Here is a 27305-nt window from a genome sequence, read left to right on the forward strand (position 1 = left end):
CGGTAGATACGTTATCTTTATTGATCATTAATTACATCGGCAGCGTCTTTAGCGAGCTAAGGAGCGGTACAATTAGATAATACGTTATATCGTTCGTTATCTTGCTTTCCGTGCAATGGCTTTCATTACAATTTGTCCAAGTGGTACGAGAATACGATAGCGGATTTATCGAATCATAACCCTCATAACCCACGCTATAAAGAGGAAAAGGCACCCTCCGCGGATAATATCGCGAAAGTGCACGATACTCTTTCGCAGTGGCACAGAAATTGGATAGCACCACGCCGGTTTCGTATAACAATGAACCCGTGTACCTCGCGACTCCATTGAATTTTGGGATAGATCCAAATTGGATCTCATGTATTTAACATCGTCGACACCAATTGGGTTACAAGCATCTCAGGAACGGATAAAGTGGCGTTCAGTGAATCTCGTGAATTTTTTCACGTGTTTAAAACTTGGAGCAGGGCTGAGCTTGTATTTGAAGTACTTTCATTTAAAAAATTGTATTTGTAAGACAATTGTATTTTGTATTTTATGAGAGCTTATATAAAAGTATTTTGTATTTTATATTTTGCATTTCAAGTGCTAAGATCGATAATATCAATCTTATTATTTGAATTACAAAATGCAAAAAAAACTTTCAATCTTTCAATTTTTGATACAAGATACGTAATAGTACTTTCGTGTGTACTCCGCCGAAATACAAAATTCATTTGTATTACTAATTCTGTGTTTTAAATAAAAGTATTTTAACCCTTACTAGTCTAACGTTTTTTCGGCACCTTTAATGGTCTAACGTGGGCCATTCGTGTCTCGGCGTTTTTTAGACATGTTAAAGGGCTTTAAAAAATCTGCAAAAATTCATGGACCTTCATTAATTCTTCAATTTCAAGAAAAAAAAATTTGTATGTCGAAAATAATTATTTTTGTATATAATTTTGTATTAAAAATGGTGGTACCGCGTGTAAAATCACTCGATCACTTAAAAAATCATAACTTCAATCCAAATGAAGCTATCGACATAAATCAAAGTGGAAATTAAAGGTGAAGAGTGTACCTTTTAGGGGACTTGAACGACCCACGTTAGACCATTAAGGGTTAAATATATATACGTGCTCAGAGACCTGACTTGGAGACGTAAAATATATATCACGCGCAAAAATCGGGCCAGTGTAACATTACAATAGTTCGGTTTTTTTTATAGGTAAAAATTCGAGAAAAAAAAATAAAATTAATAGACTTTTATTTTGAAATATCATTACAGTTTTGTTAATTACAATTTTAGTTGCTTTACTTTTACATTTTCATTCAAGATTTAAGATCTTATTTTATTTATTATTAATCAAATATTAATAATTGGATATTAATAATTAATCTTTATGTTCGTGTAAACGATAAAGCGGAAAATCCAATATTCTAAAATGCTTCTGTTTTATCAGGAAGAGGTCTATGTATCATTCTAGTAATATCAAAGCGATCGATGGCTGTTCATAACTATGTTGTAACATATTATAGATTCATTATAGTTTTTCACTTTATTTTAAAAAGTCCCCGTCAGCGTTGAAAAATAGATGAACTTCGGGTTCTGAAAATCCATTAGCCATCACTGGCGAACCCGCTGGCATGCACCTGTACTTGTTTAATGACGGCGCATTCGCCGGAAGTAGTTGCAGCTACGATAATGGCGGATACAAATGATGACCTGGTTATTTTCCTCTAGTGCAACCCCATTCCCTCGATCTGGCCACTTTCCTCTCTATGACGGTCTTTTCGCTCGGTGACTTCTAGTAGAAATACTGGAAATGCGCCTAGAACTAATTCGACTAGTTATACTAACTATAATATTTCGCTTGTTCGCACAGATGTATCGTTAGTTTTATCAACGAGTATAATATTTCGCTTGTTCGCGTAAATATATCGTTAGTTTTATCAACAAGGTATTAAAACTCGGTACGGCAAATTTTGTTCATTAATTATACGTGACATATTTTGCACGACACATTTTGCAGTGTGCTGATGATAACATATTGCGTTGTTGTAGTTTAATTATATTAATTTATATTCTCCCCCGAATATTGACGTAATCGTTGACATATTAAATTGACAGTTATTTAGACTGACCCTTTTTTGTTATAATTGCGTTTTAACTGCATTTAGAGTCTATTCCTAGCTCATCTTTTGACATGAAGATTGATAATCATTAAAATTTATTTTGACGAAAAAAATCATGATATACGAAAAGAATGATTGTGTCGAAATACTTAAAAAATTAGGTAGATATACGCGCGGATCTGAAAATAATTTTGTTAAATCGTTAAAATAATATGTAAAAATATTCAAGTATGAGGAGCAATGTTGAAACAAGTTTTGACATTCTTATTTTGATAATTCAACAGAAAATTATTTTCAGATCTAGCTAAATTTTTAGATGTTTCAGCAAAACCGTTCTTTCCATAGCATACTTAAAAGAACAGGTTTACATGTGCACAGAGATTTTGAGCGAATACAGTATCTCAGAGGTACATCGGAACTGAGGGAAAAAATATCTTCGATCTTCTACACGATCGACTCAATTTTGCCATTCGCGATTTACAATGCACAGAAAGTAGAATTGAATAGCTTAGCTAGGCGGATCCTAGATCACTATATGTTAGTACGTACATGCATATATGTATACGATTGTATGTATGTATGTGTGTGTGTGTGTGTGTGTGTGCGTGCGTTCGTACATGCGTACGTGCGTGCGTGTGTATGAAGTGACAAGGGAAAAGGAAGGAGAAGGGTGTGACAAGATAAAAACTGGATCCAAAGGAGAAGAGAGCTGTGCTTTCGGTGAAATTCGAAAGTCAATTTTGTTTAACGCATACGATGCCAAGTTTCGCCACTTCAATCGAAATTTTACTTTGAATTTCATCCGTTTTCACTCGTGCGGAACAATGGGCTGCATACGCGGAAAATTACTCCCGTCGCCAGCGTCGTTTGGTGGCTCGTCCGATTCGATGCTTTCTGGGTCACAATCAGTTTCCTGTCAGTACGCAGTATCACGTACATATTCGCAACGTACGCGTGTGTGTGCCTCAGCATACGTACTGCATGTCGATCGTGCTGTTTCGGTGATCTTCCGCTTCAGAGATCTTCCCAGGTTTTCTCGTGTATTTCGTTACGAGATTATAGCGACTGTCAGGTACACTAAATTACTTCTCCGCGACTCAGCCCTAAAGTATATAAGCCTTATTTTGCTCGTGGCTCCCCCATAACACGATCTGACCAGTTCAATCAATAATTGAATGTCGTCGAGGGTGACTGAAAAATACGAAGTCGGACGTCACAAACATCTGTTCATAAATCATTCTTGTCGACTTTCGTGTCGATATTTTATTATACTTCTTTATTTCTCATTAACGCTTTTATTATTCTTTATTGCGTCCATTAACGATATTCGATAAATTGAAATTGAATTGAAAGTAAAATATAAGAGGGTTAAAACTCATTAATGATTTTATCTGGAAGTTATATTAATGATATATAATAATTATATGATACATAATAATTGTTTGTATTTTATATCTCATTGAATAACGATTCCACAAAATATTTTGAATAAATATATTTTTCCAAAGCAAGTGAGTAAAGTGAGATTACGCAAAGATTTTGAATTATAATCTTCAATTTTGTACGCGGATAATATACTAAAAAATCTATTGGAAAGCTTCCAAAAGTATGTTGATATTTGAAAAAATATCGAATGTTTACTGTGACATTGTAAAATTTGTATTATTTCGAAGAGAGAAAACCATGTGAGCGCACGCTACTGTATTTAGTTTTTCTTTAGCCTAAGGCGACAGAAAATCTGCGTGGTTTGCTCTGGCCTGCTTCCAGTTCTGCACGTTTTATCTCGATACAGAAATAAAATATCATTTTGGCTCAAGGATAGTGCCTGGATAACATATACGGTTATAAATATCGAAATATTTTGAAAGGGCCATTTTATATACGAGAACATAAATTTTAATTAGATTTTTATTAGATTTGAATTTATCTATGTGTAAAAAATAAAGTTTTGAAAAACATTCTTAGCAATGCTGAAATATTTATTAACTGAAAGATAATATTTTATTATATCGTTACTTTTAGACTTTATTGAATTTATTATATCGTTACTTTTAGACTTTATTGTATTGTATTATATCGTTCCTTTTAGACTTTATTGTATTATTTATATTTCGTGAAATACGTGTCAATGTCTTGCTATCAAAACTATATTTTGATTTTACTCCTTTTTATTTTTGCTTAAAAGATGAGATATGATACAATTACAGCTGCAGTATTACACAAGTAATGTTACAATACATAATGCAAGATGAAAATTTAATCCATGGCACGGATTCATACAAACGCGGAAATAAATCAACATTGCTGGAAACGCGCTTTTCTCTCCATAAGTTCAGACCCTATTAAACATTAATTGAGCGCGTAATCCGCTTCGGTAAAAAAGCGAGTTACATCGGACGGCTATGTAAATTAGCTCGTATATCTCGACGCTCTCATCGATTTCCGGAAGGGCGTACCGATAGAGAACGGTCGGATTTATCGGGATTTAGCGGGACTATAGTGTCCGCAAGATATCCCCCAATACGAGATCGACTTATTGCGAGGAAAGACAGAGCGCGTGATTTAACATGCGCTTATTTACAGTAATGGCGCTCTAATTAACTCGGATTACACGCTCTCCTTTTGCAGCGCGTCGCACCGTTTATCAAAATAAGGCGGCAGTAACGTCGGCGAATTCCACTACGTCTTACCTCACGGAATCCCATTTGTAACTCTCCTCTCGCCCGTCTGTCCCGTAGGAGTTTTATTCGCGCGAGCGTCATTCGCACCGAGATGCAACGACAAATTATCCTGTCGTTCCATGATGGCACTTCCGCCGGAAATCCCTGTAGAGTCTACTTCTTAATGCACCGTCGCGAGACTGATGGAAATAGCAATGACTGTCAAAGACAGGAGCTTCAATCTCTCTGTGATCGTGAACTTCCCTCACTTGAACAAGTAATCTCACTTGTAAAGCTTCGATTTACTATTAATTGCGAAACTTGTAAGCCGCATTATAAGTGGATCTATTACTTTCTACTGCTCTTCCAAGACCTGTCTTAATTTTTGAGGCACAAGCAATATAAAGAAGAAAAGATACAGATAAAGAAAACTGCTGTAACAGTTTTTTTAGAATATTAAAAATAATTATTATTAAATCATTTTTTTGTAAATAAACACATTGCTATAATAAATACAATATATATATTTTAACATTTTTTTTTTAGATGCATCATGAGCGTGATGAATCTTATATTGTGGCTAAACTAATATTAAGTTGTCTATTATTTTGTTATTTATTGTTAAGAATAACATGCAGTTATTTATTTTATTTAAATATAAGTTTATATTTATTTTATATCTGAAAAACAAATTAGTTATATTCAATAGACGTTTTTTTTAATTTGGTTACCATTTTCCGCAATGTTTACTTTTCTAACATGTCATGTTCGTCTGTAACATTTTATGTATGTTTTATAAAACCTGCTTTTATTTACCTTCCTCGAAACATATCGTGTAACAAATTTAAAGAACAAACTACAACTTTTTAGTATGTGCGTTATAAATCATCAAAATTTTCGTTTTTCCGGAATGAATGCTTCAAAAACTTCACAATCAGATGGATACATCTCATGTTGTAGTTTGCTCCCTTTATTTCGCGAAAAAGTAAAGAATTTGTCCGAAAACAAAGACGCAAAATCTTCACGTTGCAGCTTACGTAGAGAAGGTATTGACTCGTTTTGCACAATCGGCAGATCTCTTGAAAAAGATAAAATTAAATTTGTTCATGTCTTAAGCTTCTTAACGTAACGAGTAAATTTAAAAGAAATATCTATGAGTGCTCAAATATTATACTTTATTTCGTGGCTCCTGCAAAGATCGCTTCAGAACAGGGATTATCCAGATAATGACGAAATTTATTTCCTTTATTTATAAAGCCTGGTACTGTTAGATTAACTCTTATTACTTAACTACAGCTATGAAAACTACATCTAAGTTTTAAAGTATTCTATTTTAAATACACAATGCAAGTGAACTTCTGCTTTATGACGATTGGTAGAGGAAGGTTTAAAGTTTTCTTTATCTTACAATTCAGAACCTCATAGTATAACAATCTTAGACCGGAATCAGACTACGCATTGAAGATTGAAATTGAAGATTGAAAATTGAAATTTGACCAATGAGGATAAAGGAATTTTAGCTCCTATTATTTTGATTGGTCAAATTTCAATCTTTCAATCTTAATCTTCAATACGGAGTCTGATTTTGATCTTAAAAATTATACAATCATTCAACAATTTTTGATTCAGATTCAAATTACCCATTGCTTGAGAATTAAACAAGTGCAATATCTTAATCAGAATTTCTTTGATTATTTTTTCTAGATAATACAAGATATTGATGATTAGTTAGCAATAAGTATGGTATATACTATAATTTTCAATATATATTTTATTTGCATTGCTTGTATTCCAATTTATTTGAAAATTACATTTAATAAAAATATTCGAAAAATTTAGAACTTCTTAGTCTAGGAATTTTTTACAAGATTTCATCCGTGTGAAGCTGGCCCCCCAATATTAAAAAATCGATTTTTTTTCTTCATGCATTCGTTTGCTCATCGTTTGCTCACGAATGCTCAGTTGGAATTTTCGTTTGCTCGCCCTTAGTTCAAAAAATTTGTGAGCAAACGATGAGTAAACGAATGCATGAAGAAAGAAATCGGTTTTTTAATTTGATACCAAAACTTAATGTTCTTGTATCTTTTGAACTAAGGGTGAGCAAACGAAAATTCCAACTGAACATTCGTGAGCAAACGATGAGCAAACGAATGCATGATGAAAAAAATCGATTTTTCAATATTGGGAGGCCAGCTTCACACGGGTCAAGATTTCAGTGAATTCTTTATAACTGTTTGAGTCTGTATCATATAATATATATTATATTTGTGTAAATATAAAACAGGCTATAAAGTATCTTTCAAGTTGCATATTAACATAGTAAACATACTCACTTTTTCAATTATGGAGTTCTCATCCATTGTGCGAAGCAATGCGGATATTACTTTTCTCGAAACAAGTTAACACTCGCAATGCTTTGCGCGTGGTTTGCTATGTAATCACCATCCTTTAACGCGAAAGTTAGCTGTGTGTGCACACGAAGTTCGAAAAGCTCTTATTTTCATCGATAAATGCCGCGGCCTGAATGTAACTCTCGATCGTGCTACTACTTGACGCTGCGCAAGCACACCATAAATATGCCTGTTACATGATCATTGCGAATCGTGCGTTTTTCTTTTTTTGTTTAAGAGAACTGTCCTTTCGGCGTGGCGGCTCGTAAAACGCTCAAGTGCCATTTCGGCCTGTAAGTCTTATTAAACTTCTCGCGAAGTAAATGAGCGATTTGAGCGTCATAAAAAAGTTGCAAGTTTCGTTAGTAAAGTAAGTTTCTGAGAAAAGGGGAATAAGAAAATGGGAAAGAAAATCGTGCAAGCGGTAGAAAAGGTAGTTAAAAAGGAACAGATGGTTGAATAAAGTAGAACAGTGTTTTCTCTTTCATATCATAAAAAATATAGTTTTATTTCTGTTAAGTTGCAAAGAGAAAATAATGAACTACAGCAATGAATAATTAGAAATTATACAGTTAATTAAAAAGGTAGCGATACTAACGATAGTGATTCTTGAGGAAAAAATAAGAAGAAATCTATAGCTTGTCGAATAGGAATAAATACGTACAAGTATATAAAAAAGGGACGTTTGATGGAAGTATCTCTTGGATCTAAATGAGAAAAGTAGAGAGCGAGGAAAGAGAAGCGAGGGATTGGAACGGAATGGAGAAGAAAGGAGAGGAAGTAAAACGCTGCACTGTCAAGGTATTGCCGCAGGGATAAATTTGGTCGATGAGATCCACGATGAAGAATAGTGCAAGGTGAAGCGATCAAGACATGTCGACAAGGCCGATCCAACTTCCGCCCTTAAGCGAGGCCGTTTCATCGTTTGCAATGTTGGAACGCGATAAATTATCCCGCTCGGCTTCATCCCCGGTTCTTCGACCAGCGACAACAGCGGTCGAGAAGACGACCCTATGACCCGTAAGACGACGAAGTAACTTAACTCCCTGACACACTGCGCTAGAGAAGTTGGTCGACCTTTCGTCCACTCGTAAACGATGATACATTTGCTTTGAAAGGCGTAACCATGCGACACTCTTGCACGAGCATAACGGTTATTAGATAAGCGGATAAATCCTTTTTGCCGTTCAGAATTCGCTACATCTCGTAGTCATGGGATGAGGTTCTCCGGATAGAATAGGTACACGAGCGATCTAGTTAGCGCATCTCCGGGGAAAAATTTTCTAGAATATTTACGGGTTGTGTGCGGGAAATGGCTGTTGGCGTGAGAGGAGTGGTTAATATAATTGAACAACCAAGTGAACGATAACGTCGCGGAAATTAAGTCGTGGGTGTTAAGCACACGCGTGGCATTAACTATTATACCCGATGGAGTTGGGTAACTTGAAAACGTGTCGCGTTTGTTACAATGTGTAAATTTTAAACAGATAGCGTTTCCTCGTTCTTGCTTAATTTATAATTCTTTACTTATAGAATTTTTGTTTAGCGTTCTCACAATTGATCTTGAGATAAAATCAAGATGAGATAAAAATCAAGATATTTAGCACAGAATATTTATTGTGTGAAGATATAGACCACAAAATATTTCACGTCGAGTACCCATCTCCTTAGATTTCCCTACAGAATTTGAGTAGCGAAGAGGAACCTACACGTTTTTGTTTAAAAAGTTGAAAATAGAAAGAAACTTTTTCATTTATATATTACAATGAGACATATAAAAAATAGATGTCTCGTAAATGAAATAATAACGTGAAAATATTTCTTCCCCGTAATAAATAGTATGTATTTATATAAGGGATGACAATCATGCTGAAATGTATTATTGGCTCGCAGCATAATCGATGCACGAGACATTTACGCTATATATATCTCCTAAATTTTGTGCGGCATAGCTTATTCCGGTGAATAGGATTCAATGAGATTTACTGTCATTTGCCGGATATCGTTGACGGGCGACGTGCGATTGCAGTAAATACCTTAATTTCCGAAGTACGGGGTTATATGTACGCAAATCATTACCGAATATTCGGAATCGCGTTGTATATTTATGCGAAGTACAACGAAGGCTCAATATTGCGAGCTCAATATACGTTCATGAAATATACCTAAATTGCTTCGTAATACGCATGATATTTAATAGATTGTTTACATTTTATACAATTACTTATACAATACTTATGATAAGAAGTTACATTTTGTTATGGATAATTTCAAAAGAAATATTTTGATTTATTTAATTTTCAATCTTAGACATTTTTTAAATTCATTTTAGATATTTTTAGAGAAGAGCTAATTTCTCACAAATAACAATTATTTATCGTAATATTTATTCAAATTATATTAAAATAATTTTCAAATTAAATGAGGTAGTAAATGTTTATCATATCATTTACTCATAATTTAACATTTTACATTTAAATTTCGTATTAAGTTTACTAGAAGCGTATTATTTCTGTGCCATTTTTTTTAAATAAATAAAATTAACGTTTTGGAATTAAAATTGTAGAAACTTCATCAAATTTTACAAATTCTGATGTATCTTTATACACTAATGCAACCGGGTATCAAGTTGTGTTCTCAGTTTGTCTTGCTGTCGTAAAGATAGAGAAGTACCATATATCAGAGAAATGTATCAGCATGCTCCGATATGCGTGTTTCTTTCACTATGTGGATTTCGATAGGAAATGCGGTACTTGGACTCGTTTTTGAGCGACGCGGACGAAGTGTTCTCGATAACAATACAGCTATACGTTGACGGCTCAGTTACAAATTATGGTTCCCTCAAAGCACGATGCTGTACTTGGCGTCTTGCCAGGCCGGCTTCCATCATACCCACTAAATTTTTTAGATTCTTTTGCTCGTCCGTCGACCACCGATGTGGCTCACGCAACGACCACGAAAATCAATATTCTCGAGATAAAGTATGAGCGTGATTCCGCAGCGCCACGTGCCCCATCATACACGTCCGAAGACAGTAAATTCCACAGTAGTACTCACACATAGCGAAAGAGAAAAATTTTTATTGATATAATTGTAGACGAATAAATTGAGACCGTATAATAATTTATTGTTAATAATAATTTCTTAGATTTTTTATAAGATAATTTCTTAGATTTCATGTACATTTTGCTAGAAAACAATCTGTTTTTTAAGAAAACATATTCTGGAAAATAATCGCAGTTGAACAAATGTGAAATTCGATTTTTATATATTAAAATAATTTTTACATTATCTGTGTATTTAAATAAGCACGATTACCTTCTTGGCTGTTGTTTTAGTCGTAGAATAATGTGAACAGGCAACATTTTCTGTCGATTATGTTAACGTTATTCGCATTGCATATTTGGTGAATTAGAAGAATGTGTTCACAATATCTTTTGTAACATGCAATTTACATTATAATGGCATTTTGTATTATTAATTTTGTATTATGTTGTAACATTTATAATATATCATAAATGTAAATTAATAACATTTATAATATTGTGCATAATTTTGTGTGTATTAATACAAAGTTACATATAACTATATTTACATTTGCTTTTTAAAATTGTTTTTTTAAACTTGGAGAACGTATTTAAGATGTTTAAATTGAACTATTTTTAGTAATCGTTCGATGAAAGGAAAAATCTTCAAATTCAAAGTAATCTTAGTAAAGAAATTGTAAATTTTAACTTGAGAAACACTGTTCCACAGAACACTGTGCGCTGACTTGGTAAAAATTTGCCTGTCCACTCAAACTAGTTTACGATCTCCATTGCTCCAGTGCCAAAGATAACGCGGAAATGTTAACCAAAAAATGGATATTGAAAATTGCAAATTTTAATCAGTTTTACGTAACATTTTTCGTATAAATTTCAATATTGATATTTATTTTTTTATCTTGTTATTATTAATGTCAAAATACATCTCGTATTAATTAAAATTTTGCGATTAAATTTAAAAAAATAAAGTTTTTAACATTATTATATTATATTTATATATATTATCCTATTTATTGTTACTTTTATTTTTTATTACCGAAAAATTAAAATTGCTTAAATTTTCTTATAAATCAGATTGTACTTAAAGCTTGCAAGATTTTAGTTCCATTAACCAGTTTTGGTAAAGAATACGAGAATGATAATCCAAAAAAAGCAATTAGAGAAAGATACTTCGAGTCTTTTAATCGGCGATTTGACGTTCCCAAAGGAATAGAGCATACAGAAGAGACTTGCAAGGATGATAGCGCAGTGACTCTAAGGGGGTCCTCTCTAGAGATTACGCTCGTAGAAGTAAGAACGAATCCGTTCGATATTGCGGCACTTTGCACGTAATACCATTACTGGTACCACGGTGTTCAAACTGCATTCAGACGGCAGAATGGCGCCGACGAATAGAGAAGGACGATAATCAACTGAAAAGCCGGTTATTTTTCGGTCGGACCGAATGCGCGACTGATAGTTGTAACAACGGCGCATAATTGTAAAAGTCGAGTTAATTAGAATCCAGCGTTCGTGGAAGGTGGGATCCATTTCAATGATAATGAATGTCGCGCGAATGCTGATTGAAAAGAAAAGAATCGCGGATTCGCGATTCACGAGAAATAAACGCGTCTGCCTTTCTTAATGGCGAATCTCTTTCAATGAGAGAATATTTTCCGAGAGGAAAGCGTGAAATTAATCCTCTGATACACACAAATGAGAGGGGATAAAGTTTATCGTAAGAGATGAAAGAGGCTTCCCCGAAAACTTCTTTGTTACTGTAGGATATTGTGCATGTATTGTAACGAATGTAAACTTAATATCATTAGCACTAATTAAATAGAAAAATAATTCAATTATTAATTAACTGATTACAAATAGCTAGAGAAGAATTGCGTAGGATTTTATTCAATTATTGAAAAACGCTAAATTTGTAAACATTTATAAAGTATTCTTTGCTATTTTAATTCGATTAATCGCTTATAACAGTCAGACTTATAAAATCTATTTAAACTTAAAATCATTTGCACTAATTGAATAGAAAAATAATTTAATTACTGATTAGACAATTATACATTTTTTTAAAGAATGCGAAGGATTTTGTTAAATTATTTATTGAGAAACATCATATTTTGTTCAAAAATTTCTGGATTTTATTCTTTGTTGTTTCGATTACTCATTTTCATGGTGGAACTTCTACTTACAATGATACTTTATCGATAAATAGCGAGTTATAATTAATAGTAACAGTAGTCTTGAAACTCGACAATCGCAAATCGTTGGGAAACCGCAACTCGACATCACAATTCATACTCATAACGCGGCTATCAATTAATTATTCGCGCGCGATTCAATACCTCGAGATAAGCCGTGGAAATTCACTGCGGCGCCAATAAAACGTTGCATTGTAAGAACGTTATCGGAAAATCGAATGCTTCTTTCGCATATAATAGTGCATGTATAGAGTCGTCGGAGGGTACCCTGACCGCAACTCCTGCACATTACACACACACATATACAACTACGCATGCACATTAATAGCAATCGGTATCGAGAAATCGCTCGTTGTACGGAGATATATTAGAAATTTTACGAGCGCGACTAGAAATGCCGAGCACCTATAGACTGTGATATTTATTGTGGCCTATTATTGCTGCTTTCGCGCACCGGCACATAGCAGTAGTTACGAGTTGTATAGAACGAAGCACCTTCAGTCGAAGTATACCCGGCATTTTTCATTCCGTTTAACATGGCGTTATTCTGTGGAGGGTTAAACACCTTATCATCTCTGTCAATATAATTTTTCCTTAGCTCTCTCTCTCTCTCTCTCTCTCCACTCGTCTTTCTTCAGAAGAGAGTCCATACATGCATCATTTGTTGATTTTTGTGCATGTTTTCGATGAAAAATAACCAACTAAGAAATTGAGTTTGAAACATTGTTTCTACAGTGAAATTTAATTTGATAAAGTAAAATTTAATTTAACAAAGATTGAAACTTTAATGCTTTAAATATTTAATGGCGGAAATTAAATATTACGAACAACAAATTTTTTTCATGCGTATATTTGAGTTTGACGATTAATAATTACCTGTAAAAATTCCATTTAACAATTAGAAAAATTACTCAACATTTGGTTTACATTAATTAATTGAAATAGTTTATTGACTATTTAAATTTTGGTAATTATTAGTAATTGTTTAAAATTTAGTAATTGGAAAGCTTGTTCATTAATTTTTCCACACTTTGTTAAAATTCAATCTACGTTTTATACAATTCGTTTTCATGAAGGTTTCGTCATGTCATTTCTACGGGTTCTCATCGAGGAAGTCGCGTTTCATCGACGCATAATAAATGGAAAGGCCGCGTTCTTTAACGCGACAGTGAGTTAAACGCCGAACCGTAAATCGTTTCTCCACTCTGTATAGGAAAAGCGTATCCGGTGCCGTCAAGGCGTTCGCTCATAAATCACGCCGTGCGCACTTGCGGGAGCCTCTGAAATCGAGAAAAAAAAAGAGAAATATCAGACGAAAGAAAAATCGCACCGTTGTGCGTTTGCTGATATCGACCATATCAAAGATATATTCTACAAATGTATGTATTCATCTCAATTAATGATGTAACTTTCAAAACATCTAGCAGATAGACATCTGTTCGAAAATCTCACGCATTAAGGTACGTGTATAAAAAAGTATATCCTTAATTGCGAGCATTTAATAAATTAATACGTCTTCGATTTGCCACAACGTATAATTATAATTTGTAAACTTTGTATAGTATATTCTTAGTAGAAATCTTTTTAGTACAGCGTTTGATTATTTGTTAGTAAGACTTTTGGGGCAGAAAAGTCCTTATGTAAGAAAAAGTTTTTGTATCTGTACACTGTAAAAAATAAAATGTTAATTTTAACTCAAATACTTTGAGTGGATTTTCTGAGACATGCAAAAATGTTAAAATCAACATTTTTGTGTCGATGTTAACATTTTTGCATGTCTCAGAAAATTCACTCAATGTCTTTGAGTTAAAATTAACATTTCATTTTTTACAGTGTACATTCCTCAAAGTTTGCCTCAGAATACCTGAAACACTCTGTATATCTAAAGACGTAAATATGGACTATCGAAAAATTGATTCTATTCGTTTCTGGATGGCGCCATTGCATTTCATGGTTCTTAATTCGAACACTATTTGTGTATTGATTAACTTGCGGTTATTCTCCCCAAATTGCCATGTTCTATTTTCGTCATCTAATAGATCCGGAATGGATAAAATTTCACTGTGACGTCGACGCCTTGGCTCGATAACGTCCGGCTGACCGTGGCGCCGATCACATTTAATTTTGATAAAGAAGATTTATAAATATAGGATGGCGTACGTTGCCGATTGGTGCCGTTTTGCTGATAGCGGCGGCGCCGTCGGCTTTTATTTTTCCAGAAATACGAAATCCAATTCTCGATAAGACCGGCTTACGTAGAAATTGTCCCACCCATCTCTTTTTCATTCTCTTCCAGTCTATTCCTCATATCGTGATCGCAGCAACGCTATATCTCTCACTAGCCGCGTTCGAGAATGTCATTCTAGAGAGAGAAGCGACGACGGTGGCTTTTCCACGAATATACGGGATATTCTGACCAGCATATTTGATTCGTCTCACTTAACGCGGATCGTTTACGCGATTATGAGATGTGAAATTATATCATTTTTCAAGCTGGACTGAATCTAATGTTTTCGTGAAAATCGAATTTTCGCGAAACGACTGAATCCTTTGTATAGTATTTTTTTAATTTCTCCATAAAATTAAAACCTTTTTACAATTCTTGGATTCTGTCATACAGATCTATGGTTCTGGAAAGAGAAAAGTGAATTTTTACTTTTAAAAAAAAAAGTGAAATAAATATGTAATAACGCACTTTGTTCACACACACACGTATTACATATAAGCTGAAACTTACGTGAATGGACTTGACCGATATCAATATTGAGATGTTTTAATTATTTCGATTACACATTACTGTTGACGAGTGTGCGCATACAGTCGCAGGAATATTTCGACGATATTACGAAACTTTTCCAGAATGCACTTCATCCCCCGGTGATGCAGCACGCATGCAACATTTTAATTAAAATGTTGGACAAACAGATGTTGATATAAATCAAACAGTCCAACGTAGTCGGTAACTGGAGTGAAATATATTCGAACATTTTCCACGTTTGCTTATACACAATAGCCGTGAATATAATAGTTAATAAATAATATATGTACCATATATATTTTCATACAGTTAAATCTTAATATTCATAATACGAATTCTAGTTTGGTAGATAACATTTACAATTGTATTTTTAATTTGAACATTTGGGTAGTAATTACATATGTTTACCATCTATTGTAAAATTTCAATTTAATTTACTTTACCAACAGCATGAAATCGAACTCTTAATAACTATTTATTATTCACACAATACATATAATAATTTTCTTGAATGTTTGAAGATAATATAATTATTTTTGTCTTTTAACAATTGAGAAAATTATATATTATTGTGTAAATAATAAACAGTTATTAATATTTCTATGTTATTTGTTAAGTGAATTGAATCAAATTTTACAATAAATTCGCACTGCTGATAAACATATATGTGTATGTTGCGTAATTAATGTTCATGATTAAATTGAAATACATTTATAATTGTTACCTACGAAACAAGAATTAATCGTATGATTAATTGTATTAGTTATGAAAATAAAAAATAATCAACGATTGCATTATATTTCATTGGCGATTGTACAAATGATTGTAAAAATCTATTATTAGATGCTTTCCATCATATACGATATTGCTCGTGTATTCAACACGCTCATAATGATATTTGCAGGATCTCATGACGAAGAACAAGCAGCGATCTATATGGCGCTTCCTGGCCTGCAGTATTGTCCTCATAATCGTGCTGGCCCTGCTGATCGCGGGGGGGATCCTTCTGATCGGCAGTCCGTATTCCTCCTCGTCTAGAACGAACGGCGCAGCCGGCATTTCCTTGGAGGAATGGCTCTCCGGTTCGTTATCCCCCAAGAGCTTCAACGGCACGTGGATTAGCGGTAAGCACACTACACCTCTGTTTGTCCGCGTGACGTAAATCCTTCTCGGTTCCGCGTGCTTTCCGAGGAGAAACCGCTAAAGAAAGAGAAGAGAATAAGACTATAGATCTGTCAATTTTATTTCCCACGAATCTGACTTTCGAAATGAGTTCTCCTTGTCCGGGACACCCACGAAGTGTAATTAAACGCTATTACTCAAACGGATTTAAAAGACAAATAATGTGCGCGGTTTAATATATACTCGTATATGTACCTATATTAGACATTGTGGGTATGTAAGAGGAAGCTTATATGTAACGAACACTCTTATAAGTTACGCTCTTAGTGGGATTTATTTCCTATACATGAAACCAAGTTTATATTGAACGAGTGCAGATTTAATGTCAAGTTGCGGAATAAAATTGTAACGATATAGAGTCATGAATTATTTATATTTTTTATATCTACAAAAACAATATGCATTAGTATTTACGGATTATGATTCCGAGGTACGCGCAATATTTTTAACATCATCAATTCACGATTTTAGCATTGCAAATAATAAAAAGAAGAATATTTCTCTGATGAACTCTCCTTTGTACTTGATGATCGGAGAAAAAAAGAGTTTGATTTTGTATTATTTAATTGTGTGTGTTTTAGTTTTATCTAAAATTTAAACACACGCGGCTTATTTGATTTCTAATTAATGGAAAATAGCTTCATAGCGTAAAAACTCCGTTTAAATGAGATCCGAACGACATTAAAACTTGTTTGCCGATACGTTAATGTCGCTCATTGTTCAAATTCATGTCGCGCAAATCCGAGCGCAAATCTTTCTCTGAGCGCCGCCCCGGTTGGACGTTTTTTTTGCTCGTCGGTTTCGACATGCGTGTAATTTTCCGGTTTTGCGACGCGATAAAATTATCATATATCATAAATCTCACGTGAGACAAAAGTCGCTCGGGTCTTTCCGTGGCAGCAAAACGTCAAATTATATCACGTCAAATTATATCACGAACGTATGTCGGGTCGTCGCGGATTTTCTCTCCTCCCCGCATCCTCGGCCCCCACACATCCTCTGCGCTCGGCGAGTTGTATTATGTAACATCAAAAGAGGATAATAAATGATTCAGGTGACGCGTGGACCCGTAAAAGCGGATACAACCGCGCGTCGACGAATATTTATATCGCCTCTTTTTCGCGCGCGTGAATGACGCGCGACCACCGAGGCATGAAGTTCAAACTAATTTTATATTTGAGGCTGTGTTGGCCATTCTACTTCATTCGCGGATCCATTTGTCTTTGTTACGGCACGACCGCCGACATCGCTGTCGGCCTATAAATCCTTTCGTCAGGTCGGGAACAAAAGACGGGTTTTAATGGATTTACGCGCACGGCCAGTATCTTCCCCACTATCGCTTAATTCTTTTTGCTCGAAAACGTCACGAACCCCGCGGGCACCACGTTAACAGCCCTCTCTTCGCGGACGCACGGAGTAATTCCGACCGGCGTGAAAATCCGGTGAGGATTTTCCAACGCCGGAGATCGAAATTAAACGCCCGAAAATTGTCGCGCACACGCGTTTTTACTTGACCTCACGTTGACGCTAAAAACAGTCAGTGAATATTAGGTCGTCCATTATAGAATATCCATTCTTGTTCGTCTTTCTTGATATATTAGGTTTTTATGGATTTCGGAACTCATAGGATTCTCTTAAAATTTATACAATTTAATTTGTTAGAGGATATAATGTGATATTTTTATTAAAATATATGTAGATATATGTATTTCTACAAGTTTGTGAAAAATGTTTTGTTTCGAGTAAAGTTTAATGTTTCAAAAAATAATTCTAATATATATCTCTCACTTAATATTTAAATATACAAATTTTATTAATTACATTTTATATAAAATATTTGATGAACAATAATGTTCTGAATATTTTGAAAGCTCAAGAAATCTAGCATTCACATCTACGAATATTTCGCTACGTTATTTTTATTCATCTGTTTTTTTTTCTACACACAGCATGCACCGTATATCATACCATTCTTTTGAAGCTTCTTATTTTTTATTTTATTTTTTAAGATTGTTTCGAATTAAAACGTTTACTACGTTTATTACTTTGTTTAACGAAGATTTATTACTTTGTTTCACGAGAGAAATATGTGCAACTTTTTTCCATTGTAATTATATATGCATTCGGAATGTTTAATGAAATATTTAACAATTATTCCACAACGAGACCAAATATTTGACAAATTTTGTTGAACGTTTTAGTCACATCAATTTTCACAAAATATGCGCGAATATAAAATTTCGATTTATTTTTCAAAATTTATTGACAATGTTTAAATAATTTCCAATACATTCTATTTTGTATGAATTATATATTTAAAGTTTTCTTCTTTTTAATTTAGAGTTACTTTATAAATACACACAGCATCTCTCCTTAATTAAAAATAGTAATCACGAAATTGATTGAATGAACTATATTGTTGCATACTAATAGCGGTTGCATGTAAATTGATAAAAGCATACGAACGGTTTGCATCAATGAAATATTTGCTGCAAGTTGTATTAATCAGTGCAATTTATATTAGACATTATAATCAAAAGTTATACTTACATTACGGTGAAATTTCTATATGACTGTTTTTAACATGTATCATTATTCATTGATGCATTTGTGCTTTGAATTTATAGTAAGCTACAGAATAATCTTACTAATTCAATATCGGCAAAATTAGAGAATATTGCGCTTTGCTCCTACATATATCTCATGTGTGATTCAGCTTAATGTATATCGTAATACAACGGTACGATCCTAGCTTCAATTTCAAGCATTCCCGCGGTTGTATTGGAGATATAGAATTGCACTTTGCAATGTCATCCGAAGTTCGCGGTAAGAATTGCTGACACTGCGACACTGCGAATTGTCTGTTTTGATGTCGCGGTGCGGTTGCTGTGACATGTGCTGTCCAAAGTAGCAATATGCTGAAGACAAGAAGAACATGTCGGGAAACATATCGAACATTCTACGTTCAGAATCCTTTTTCGAAAATTATTAAACTTATATATTAACTGCAATGATACGTGTAAAACATACATGTTAAATTACATTATGCTATGTTGTAATTACAGGAAAAATATGACCTCTTTTGCAATTGAAAAAAATTTACTAATTTTAATAAATATTTGTTTGAATAACTGAGTAGTTATTTATTTACAGTAAATAAATACTTTTTCAATAAAGAAATGATACTTAAATCAAATTAATGATTCTTTGTATTAAATATTATATGTGTGTGTATACCATATATTTACATTTTGTAAATTTAATTAGTAGATAAAACAAATATTAAAATTTAATAAATTTTTTAAGTGTATGTATGTCTTATTTACACGGAAAGAACGATTTTGTTAAAGTATTATACATAAAAATTAAGGATCCGCGAAATTTTGAAACTTTCGAGACTAAGTTTCGAGTTTTGAAAACTCAAAATTTCGTGTTACTTTTTTGCAATTTGAAATTCTCGAACCTTGACGCAGCGATGCTAGTTTCAAAACGTAACAGCATCACCGCGATAGCACATGGAAGGGGGTATACAACAGACTATATTTAAATGGACTGCTGACTCTGATAGAAAGAGGTGAACCTGATTCCGTGCCGTCCTTGTTCAGTTCACATATGCGTATGTCCTGTCTGTGAGTGAATTTATGTGAAAATACTACGTTGGTCATAACAGTAACCACAAATGTCAAATGTCATTTCATAGTAGCTTTTTAATTTTATTGTATTCTGAAAAATAATAATATAAAAAATGATAATTTGAGGTATAATAAATTGCACAAAGGTCGATATAAAGTAGGAAGTAATGTCTTAAATATAAGACCCTATAAGTTATAATAATTTTGACGTGAGAGCAGTGATTATCCGTGTGATTTATACATGTAATCAGTAAACACAAATATGACGCTGCACAATTCTGTATTCAAACATGCAGGCGAAGTTGGCAGTCTATTTATAGAAGTCTGTACAACTTGTAGAAGAGATAACGCATATAAGTGAGTAGTCGGCTGTCTAGTTAGGATAGAAAAATCTGTGGCAATATATCTGTTTGTAGAGCAATAATTATGTAGAGCGTTCAAGCTGAAAACTTTTTAGAACATTGTTCATTATGCTAAGCGTCCTGTTTTATTTTGATTTTGATTACAATTATTTTGATGGCCCAACAAAGTTATTTTCAGATTTGTATCTCTAGCTAAATTTTTAAATACTTTAGCAAATTCTTTCCATGTAAGTACAGGAAGTGCAAATGACTGTGCAAGTTAGTAACAATAGATCTGCTGTCGTATCTAAATGGAGATCAGTGTTCCACCGCACTCTCAGCGATTCGCATAACGATGATACACTCGCGCGCATTTGTAGTGATTACGGCGAACAGCGAAATATATTTTCACTGATGCTCGAAATGCATCGTGTCGCGTCGATCAGCGTAATTACGGCACCAGCAACGCGTGGAAGTAAAGCACGATCTCGCGGCGGTTCTCTTTCCGCAATCCGCTTCTTCCTCTCGTGGCTTGGGGCGATGGGGCGCCTCTTAAAAATTAACGAGGTCGAGTCCATTCGGACCAAGAAATCAGAGAAGCGCACGTACAGTAAAGTGTATTAATGGTGCTTGCCGAGAATCCCCTTGCCATCTCGAGTACTGTATGTACTTCTGTACTTCATCTTGTCTTCTTTGTCGCGTTATTTTGCATCTCTTTTCCTCATCGTTCTTTGTTTTTAAATTTCTTATTTTTATAGTTAGAACTAAATCCGCGTGACGATTAATTCAATATATCTAACAAAATGTGAATAACAAACTTGATATCGCGACAATTTAACGAGTTGCATTTTTTGCGTCACTGAAACATTTTATAGTTTATCTGTCGAGCTGTTCTGCATATATGTATGAACTTGTGCACAATTTTATTGAAATTTAAATTTTTGGAATCGAGAGAGTATTTCCTGACGGCGAACGTAATATAAAACTGTTATTTTTCAAAATATTTGGAACAAAATGTTTCGTCGCGTTTGTATTATCTTGCTGTACTAAAACACGAAATTGATAAAAATTTATACTAACATCAAAGTGCAGATTCATGTTACAGTGACATATAATACAATTGCACGTGATAAATGTGTGTGTTTTTCGACAAAGACAAAACGCTTTATATTATTCGTATTCATATTTAAAGTAAGGATTGACTGAAATGCAAGAAAAATAGTAGGAACGTAGATGAAACGGAAGTGAAAATTCGAACGCTACCTTTTAAATAGTTCATCTATTATTATCTTTTTGTTTATGCTTATTTGCAGGGTTTAATAGTTTCGTAAAAGGTCTTTTATTTTTAATCAATTCTAATTTGAAAAATATTTGTTTACCTTATAATAATATTATCAACATCTTTATTAAATAAATATTAATTCTAAATCTCGAGTATATAAATCTGTTCGGGATGTTCTCTAAAAGAAAAATATTTTAAGCAATCATCGCAATCGTATTACTGTTATTAACTCGTTTCAGCATCAAATCAGAATTGAAAATCGAAATTTAAAAAAATAGCGCGCGTTGTTAGGGGTCCGGTTAGCGGTTTGCGGACAGAAGACAACGAGAAAGGCATACTCTATGGTGGTAATCATGGTGGTTGATGAGAGTTTCACGCTACGCAGAACCGCAGCCACCATCTACTCCACACCAAATTGAGGTAACTCAGGGGGTGCGGTTAGTTACCAGGCGTTCACCCATAAACTCGCCCTCGATTTTGGACTAGCTACGGTTCATATTCTAATTCAGTTTTGAAGTCATTGCTCGGATCTTTTTTTGGACCATATGTATTATGTAATCTCTTACTAAAGAACATTTTTGCGAATCTCATTCAGTGTGCAAAAATACGCCGCTTTATGAAAAGTAGTACAGAAAATATTTGTAATTTTAGTTTCTCTTTTACATTAATTGCTACAAAACAAGTATATCATGAGATTCTTTTGAAAGGGAAGAACATTTTTTTAACGTATAACAAATTTGAATTCAGAATCCTTTGATATTTGCCTTTAATAATATTGTAATATTATTAAATGCGAATATCAAAGGAAAGAACGATTTTGCTGAGGAATCTAAAAATTTAGCAGAGAGATTACAGATCTGAAAATAATTTTATTAAACTATTAAAATAATTACATAAAAATACTTTAAACATGATAATAGCAATGATAAACACTGCAAAATGTTTTGACATTCCAGCAATCAATTCGAACGTGTTACATAATTATTTTGGTAGTCCAATAAAATTATTTTTCGATTTGCATCTAGCTCAATTTTTAAACAGTTCAGCAAAACCATTTTTTTGGTACATTTTTAAAATTTGTATTTTAAAGAAAACTATAATACATTTTTAATTTAAAATTACTGTATTTTTTTTTATGATTCTTTATTCGATTTGAATAAATTTTATTTAATATTATTAGAAATACAATTTACAGATGATTTAATTATCCGATTACGATACATATCATATGCGCATATTGTCTACTTATAATATTAATTATTTAATTTGATGTCACAAGTTTTATTAGACAATATTAATTAATTTTATCATCTTCTATTAAATGTAATTAATACATCTCAACATACATCTCAATATTTTATCATTTAATTTAAACTTAATTAAGATAGAAAATTATGCAATTTTATACACGATATAAAATATTACAATGAATTTACATGAATATATCTTTATAGCTATTAATTTTTATACCTTTACATTTTTTCATCAAAGTTTTTTGTTATTTTTTATCTTCTATTTTATCGAACACTTTTGAGTAAAGACATTAGTCTTTTTTTTACCAATTTATAATATTCTATGCGGTGACATATTGTTTTCATCATCGATCTGAACTATAACTCCGCTTGAACTAAAAATCACTTTATACTGTATACATTCATTTAATTAGAAGTCATATGACTAGTACCAATAATAGAGTCGGTTTATAATTTTATTATAATTGTTAACAATTACATACGGCTACAATAATCGATGATTATTCGTATTTGTTTACCATGATGAGGGTTAAATCCGTACTTTGGTATAAATTACATATTGGAATATTGAAATAATCTTTTTGCAATTTGCACGTATACCTATTATATTTCGATATCTGCAACTAGCTGCCGAATGCAAGAATAATAATGTGTAATACTAGTTGTGTAATTTCCATTGCGATTGTAATAAAGCCTTATAACAGCAAAATTGAAATCTTGTAACTCCGACAGCTATGCTCTGGAAATTATGCGAAATTATATATCGCATATATGCATGTTACTGCTCATGTAGTGATAGAAATTCCATTTACATATTATACATCAGATTAAAAATAAACGTCACGACTGTATTGTTCAATGATCAGTAAGTCGTATAGAATTTTTCCGATCACTGCACGTACGAGGCAATTTTGTTAATTTATGTAATAATATATTTTTTTAAGGCAATAGTATTATTTTGAAACTCACAAGAATCGTTCACCTATTATTATCTTTTACTATTAATTTCATATAGCGCTTTATATACAAAGTTGACAGAACTTAGCAAGCATAAATTTTATACAATATTTAAAAGATTAAAAAAATAATATTTTAATTTACCATTTTTTTTTTAGCATAAACAGATTACAATATTTCTTAGCCGCGCTTTTATCGGCAATCATGATAATCAATTTCGAAACGCATCAATTTCACGAACAGTAAGAACAATTAAATTCTAGCACGAAGATGTGGGTAGAAATATGAAGGTATTTTATCGCTTTGGGATTCACGGAAATAATGGTTGACGTCATTTGATCGATAACTCATTGCATTGCATTGCCCGGATATCTGAATCACCTTCATTGAAGTTATATATATCTTATTGTGTAAATTTTATTGGAAAATCTCCATTTTTCGTATTTTGATAAAAATTTAATCTGTTTTTCTTTGAAAATAGTAATTATTATGCTCGTTCTGATTTTGTTGAAGAATACTTGTTTCAAATTTTTGCATTGCATTGATTATTTCGCAAAACTTCGTCAAATTGCATTATTACATTTGTTTACCATTTCTCTCCGTTTGGTATTAATTATTCATTGTTCCATTAATGAAGAATAAAAAATTAATGTTTCAATATTAACATCAATTTTTTTACATAAACATGAGTAATTTTTATTATGAAATAATTAATAATTCATGTTAATATCAAATTTCTTTAGTTAGATATATTTATAGTTATATATTTTAAAAGTAATAAATAAATTTTTGTAATATTTAACAAATTATATTATTACGAGTATATATTATACAATTTCTATGTGTATTAATTTTATATTAAATAATATAATATAATATTTAGAAAAACCATTTTTATTATAAATTGATTTATGCAGTTTTATAATTTTTGAAAAAAAGAGACAGATACTGAAATATCAAAATAGCGCCGTCGAATAATTTCTAAGAAACAAGGCGGATAAAACGTTGGATTTTATCCCGACATTTCCAGTATTACGGGAGACAGGGCGTAAACGCGTTACGAAGGGGAGATTTTCGCTTAGAAGTTTCCGCTAAAGTGGCTGGTCGAAAGGTTTCGCCACCTGTCTTGTTGCAGTTGGAGCAAACAAACATCTACTTGACGCACAATTCTAAGAGATATACGATTTTGGCATAAGATATTCGCGTTTAATTTGTACAGACAGATACGAAAATTGTAAAAGATATCTATATCCTGTTTTCCAGTTGACAGATTACTAATTGAGGTAGACCTTTTTGTTATTGCGTTTAATATATTTTTTATTTTATATAAAATTGTAAAATTTTTTTCGCGTGTGTTTGCTGAAATTGAACGAGTGGCTACGTGAAATATAGATAAAGTGAGCATTTCACGCTACACACATTGCTTTTTTTGTTAAATTGTCGTGGAAAAAAAATGGAAACGGTATTTATTGGAGCGTTAAGATTAATGATTAAAGTAGACCTAACAAGATTCTATATATTAATTATATTCTGTTATAACACATATTTGATACATATTTGTACTTTTTATTATTTCCTATTTTTAATTATTTTTATGACATAAAATCTACATTACATTCTTTTTTCTACAAAAAACTACAAAAATTTATTTTTTAGTTTTGAAATTGAATACCACTTAATTTTTATTTTAATGAAATTCACTTTACTTGTATCTTTGAGCAAGAGAAATTTTATAATAAATTGAATTAAAACTGTTAATTTTCTATACTTATAATTAATTGGCAATAAAATAAAGCTTGCAAATAAGGGCCTTATTGCGATTACTCGCAATTGCAAGATGTCTAAAGTAATTGATGAACTTATTGCTTGTCGTGTTCAAGATAATTGAGACGCATTCCGGGTTATAAATTGTTAAAGCGTCTAACTCTTCTGAGCAACATGAGTGGTACATCCAGAGACTATCATCACACCTAGCAGAAGCATGTGACTTGCATATCTAATATTACATTTTACTTACTTCCCCACTAGAGTTTCCGAACTGTTACTGCATATGTATAATCTACCTGAATTCGCAAATCTAAATGTATAATATCGAATACGTAATGAAATTCAAAGAATAAAACACGAACTTTGGAAAGATTAAACAAGCAAAATTATTAAATGCTTAAGACAAGTGTTATGTCCTCGTGATAGAATATCGATATTGAGTATCCTTATTGTTTTTATTACAAATAGAGTAATTCGTTCGCGTACTATCATGATTTGCATATAGGAATATATGAAATATTTGATTATTAATTATTATTTATTTATTATTTACAAATAAATTAAATTTTCAATTTTTGACAAATATTACAATACATCTTTTAAGAGTTATCCTTTTAGAAATCTAATACTGGCTAATTTATTACTGAAAGATATTAATTAATTACTTATTTATTATATACTAAAAGTAACGAACTAGTGCTTTTAATACTTAAAATAAGTAATTATAATTACTGTCTCTTTCAGTGTTAAATTAGCCAGTGTTGAATTGATTAGTATTAGATTCTGTATTCTGTAAGGATAAAAATCGGAGTTTATATATTAGAATTTTTAAATACAATACAATTTTTAATCAATAACAAGAAAGAAGGAAGCACTTAATCAATAACAACAAAGAAGAAAGCAAAGCCTATCACGGTCAAAGCTAGATCACGATGCTTATTATCATTATGTATGAATTTTATATACCGCGTATGTAGTTCCCCTAATCGCGTGCCGAAAATTTTTTCAGACTTACAACGCAACTCTAAATAACTACCGCGGTAATATCACTTTAGTTAAATTGACAATCAATCTAACAAATTTCGATGCCTACAGCATCTTATTAGATCTTAATATGTTGAAAGACATATATTAAAATTTAATATTAAAGTAATGATAATTTAAAATCTGTGAAAAATAAGATTGCAAAGAATATATCACAAGTTGGCGTTTCGTCCCGGCTTCCACTACTGGACTTATCAGTTAAGGTAATGTAGTAGGAGCCTACCTTACAATTAGATTCAATCAATATTGAAGAAAATTGTACATTAATCACAATTTGCTAAAGTTAATGAGAAGTGTATCATTTTACAAGCGCGAAAGGATTATTTTTTATTTTGAAAATTGTATTTGACGAGCGTAACATCATGGTAATTAACAAAGCCTTGCTGTACATCACACATGGAAATCATGAAATGAACGATATGTGCAGGTTTGATTCGAGAGTATCTAGCATCTCTTGCACCTGGATGATGGAACGATGCGACACGTTCGCTAATTACCGCCTGCGTGAAATTCCCTTGATTGCAAACGGCCATCTTCGTCTAGTCTCGCCGATGAACGGCGATTAAGATATAGCGTGCACGTGGCGATGATTGATCAGAGGGGACGTTGCTCGATTGATTACAAAATGATAGGCGAAATTTTTGTCAAAACGACACTCGTGACAGTCACGATTTGACGAATGGCATTT

The 27305-nt window shown here is 32.6% G+C and overlaps 1 protein-coding gene across 1 annotated transcript in view; it reads left to right on the forward strand.

The window, feature by feature from the left end:
• The first annotated feature begins 7876 nt into the window (after positions 1-7876).
• LOC108780856 (venom dipeptidyl peptidase 4) overlaps positions 7877-27305 on the forward strand; it is a 142043-nt gene continuing 122614 nt past the window's right edge. Inside the window, exons 1-3 of the mRNA XM_018548670.1 lie at positions 7877-7966; positions 11284-11499; positions 16064-16283. Coding sequence (XP_018404172.1) covers positions 7877-7966; positions 11284-11499; positions 16064-16283 — 526 coding nt within the window. The remainder of the gene's footprint in view (positions 7967-11283; positions 11500-16063; positions 16284-27305) is intronic.

Source organism: Cyphomyrmex costatus, unplaced genomic scaffold (genome assembly GCF_001594065.2).
Source record: "Cyphomyrmex costatus isolate MS0001 unplaced genomic scaffold, Ccosl1.0 scaffold75, whole genome shotgun sequence".
NCBI lineage: Eukaryota > Metazoa > Arthropoda > Insecta > Hymenoptera > Formicidae > Cyphomyrmex > Cyphomyrmex costatus.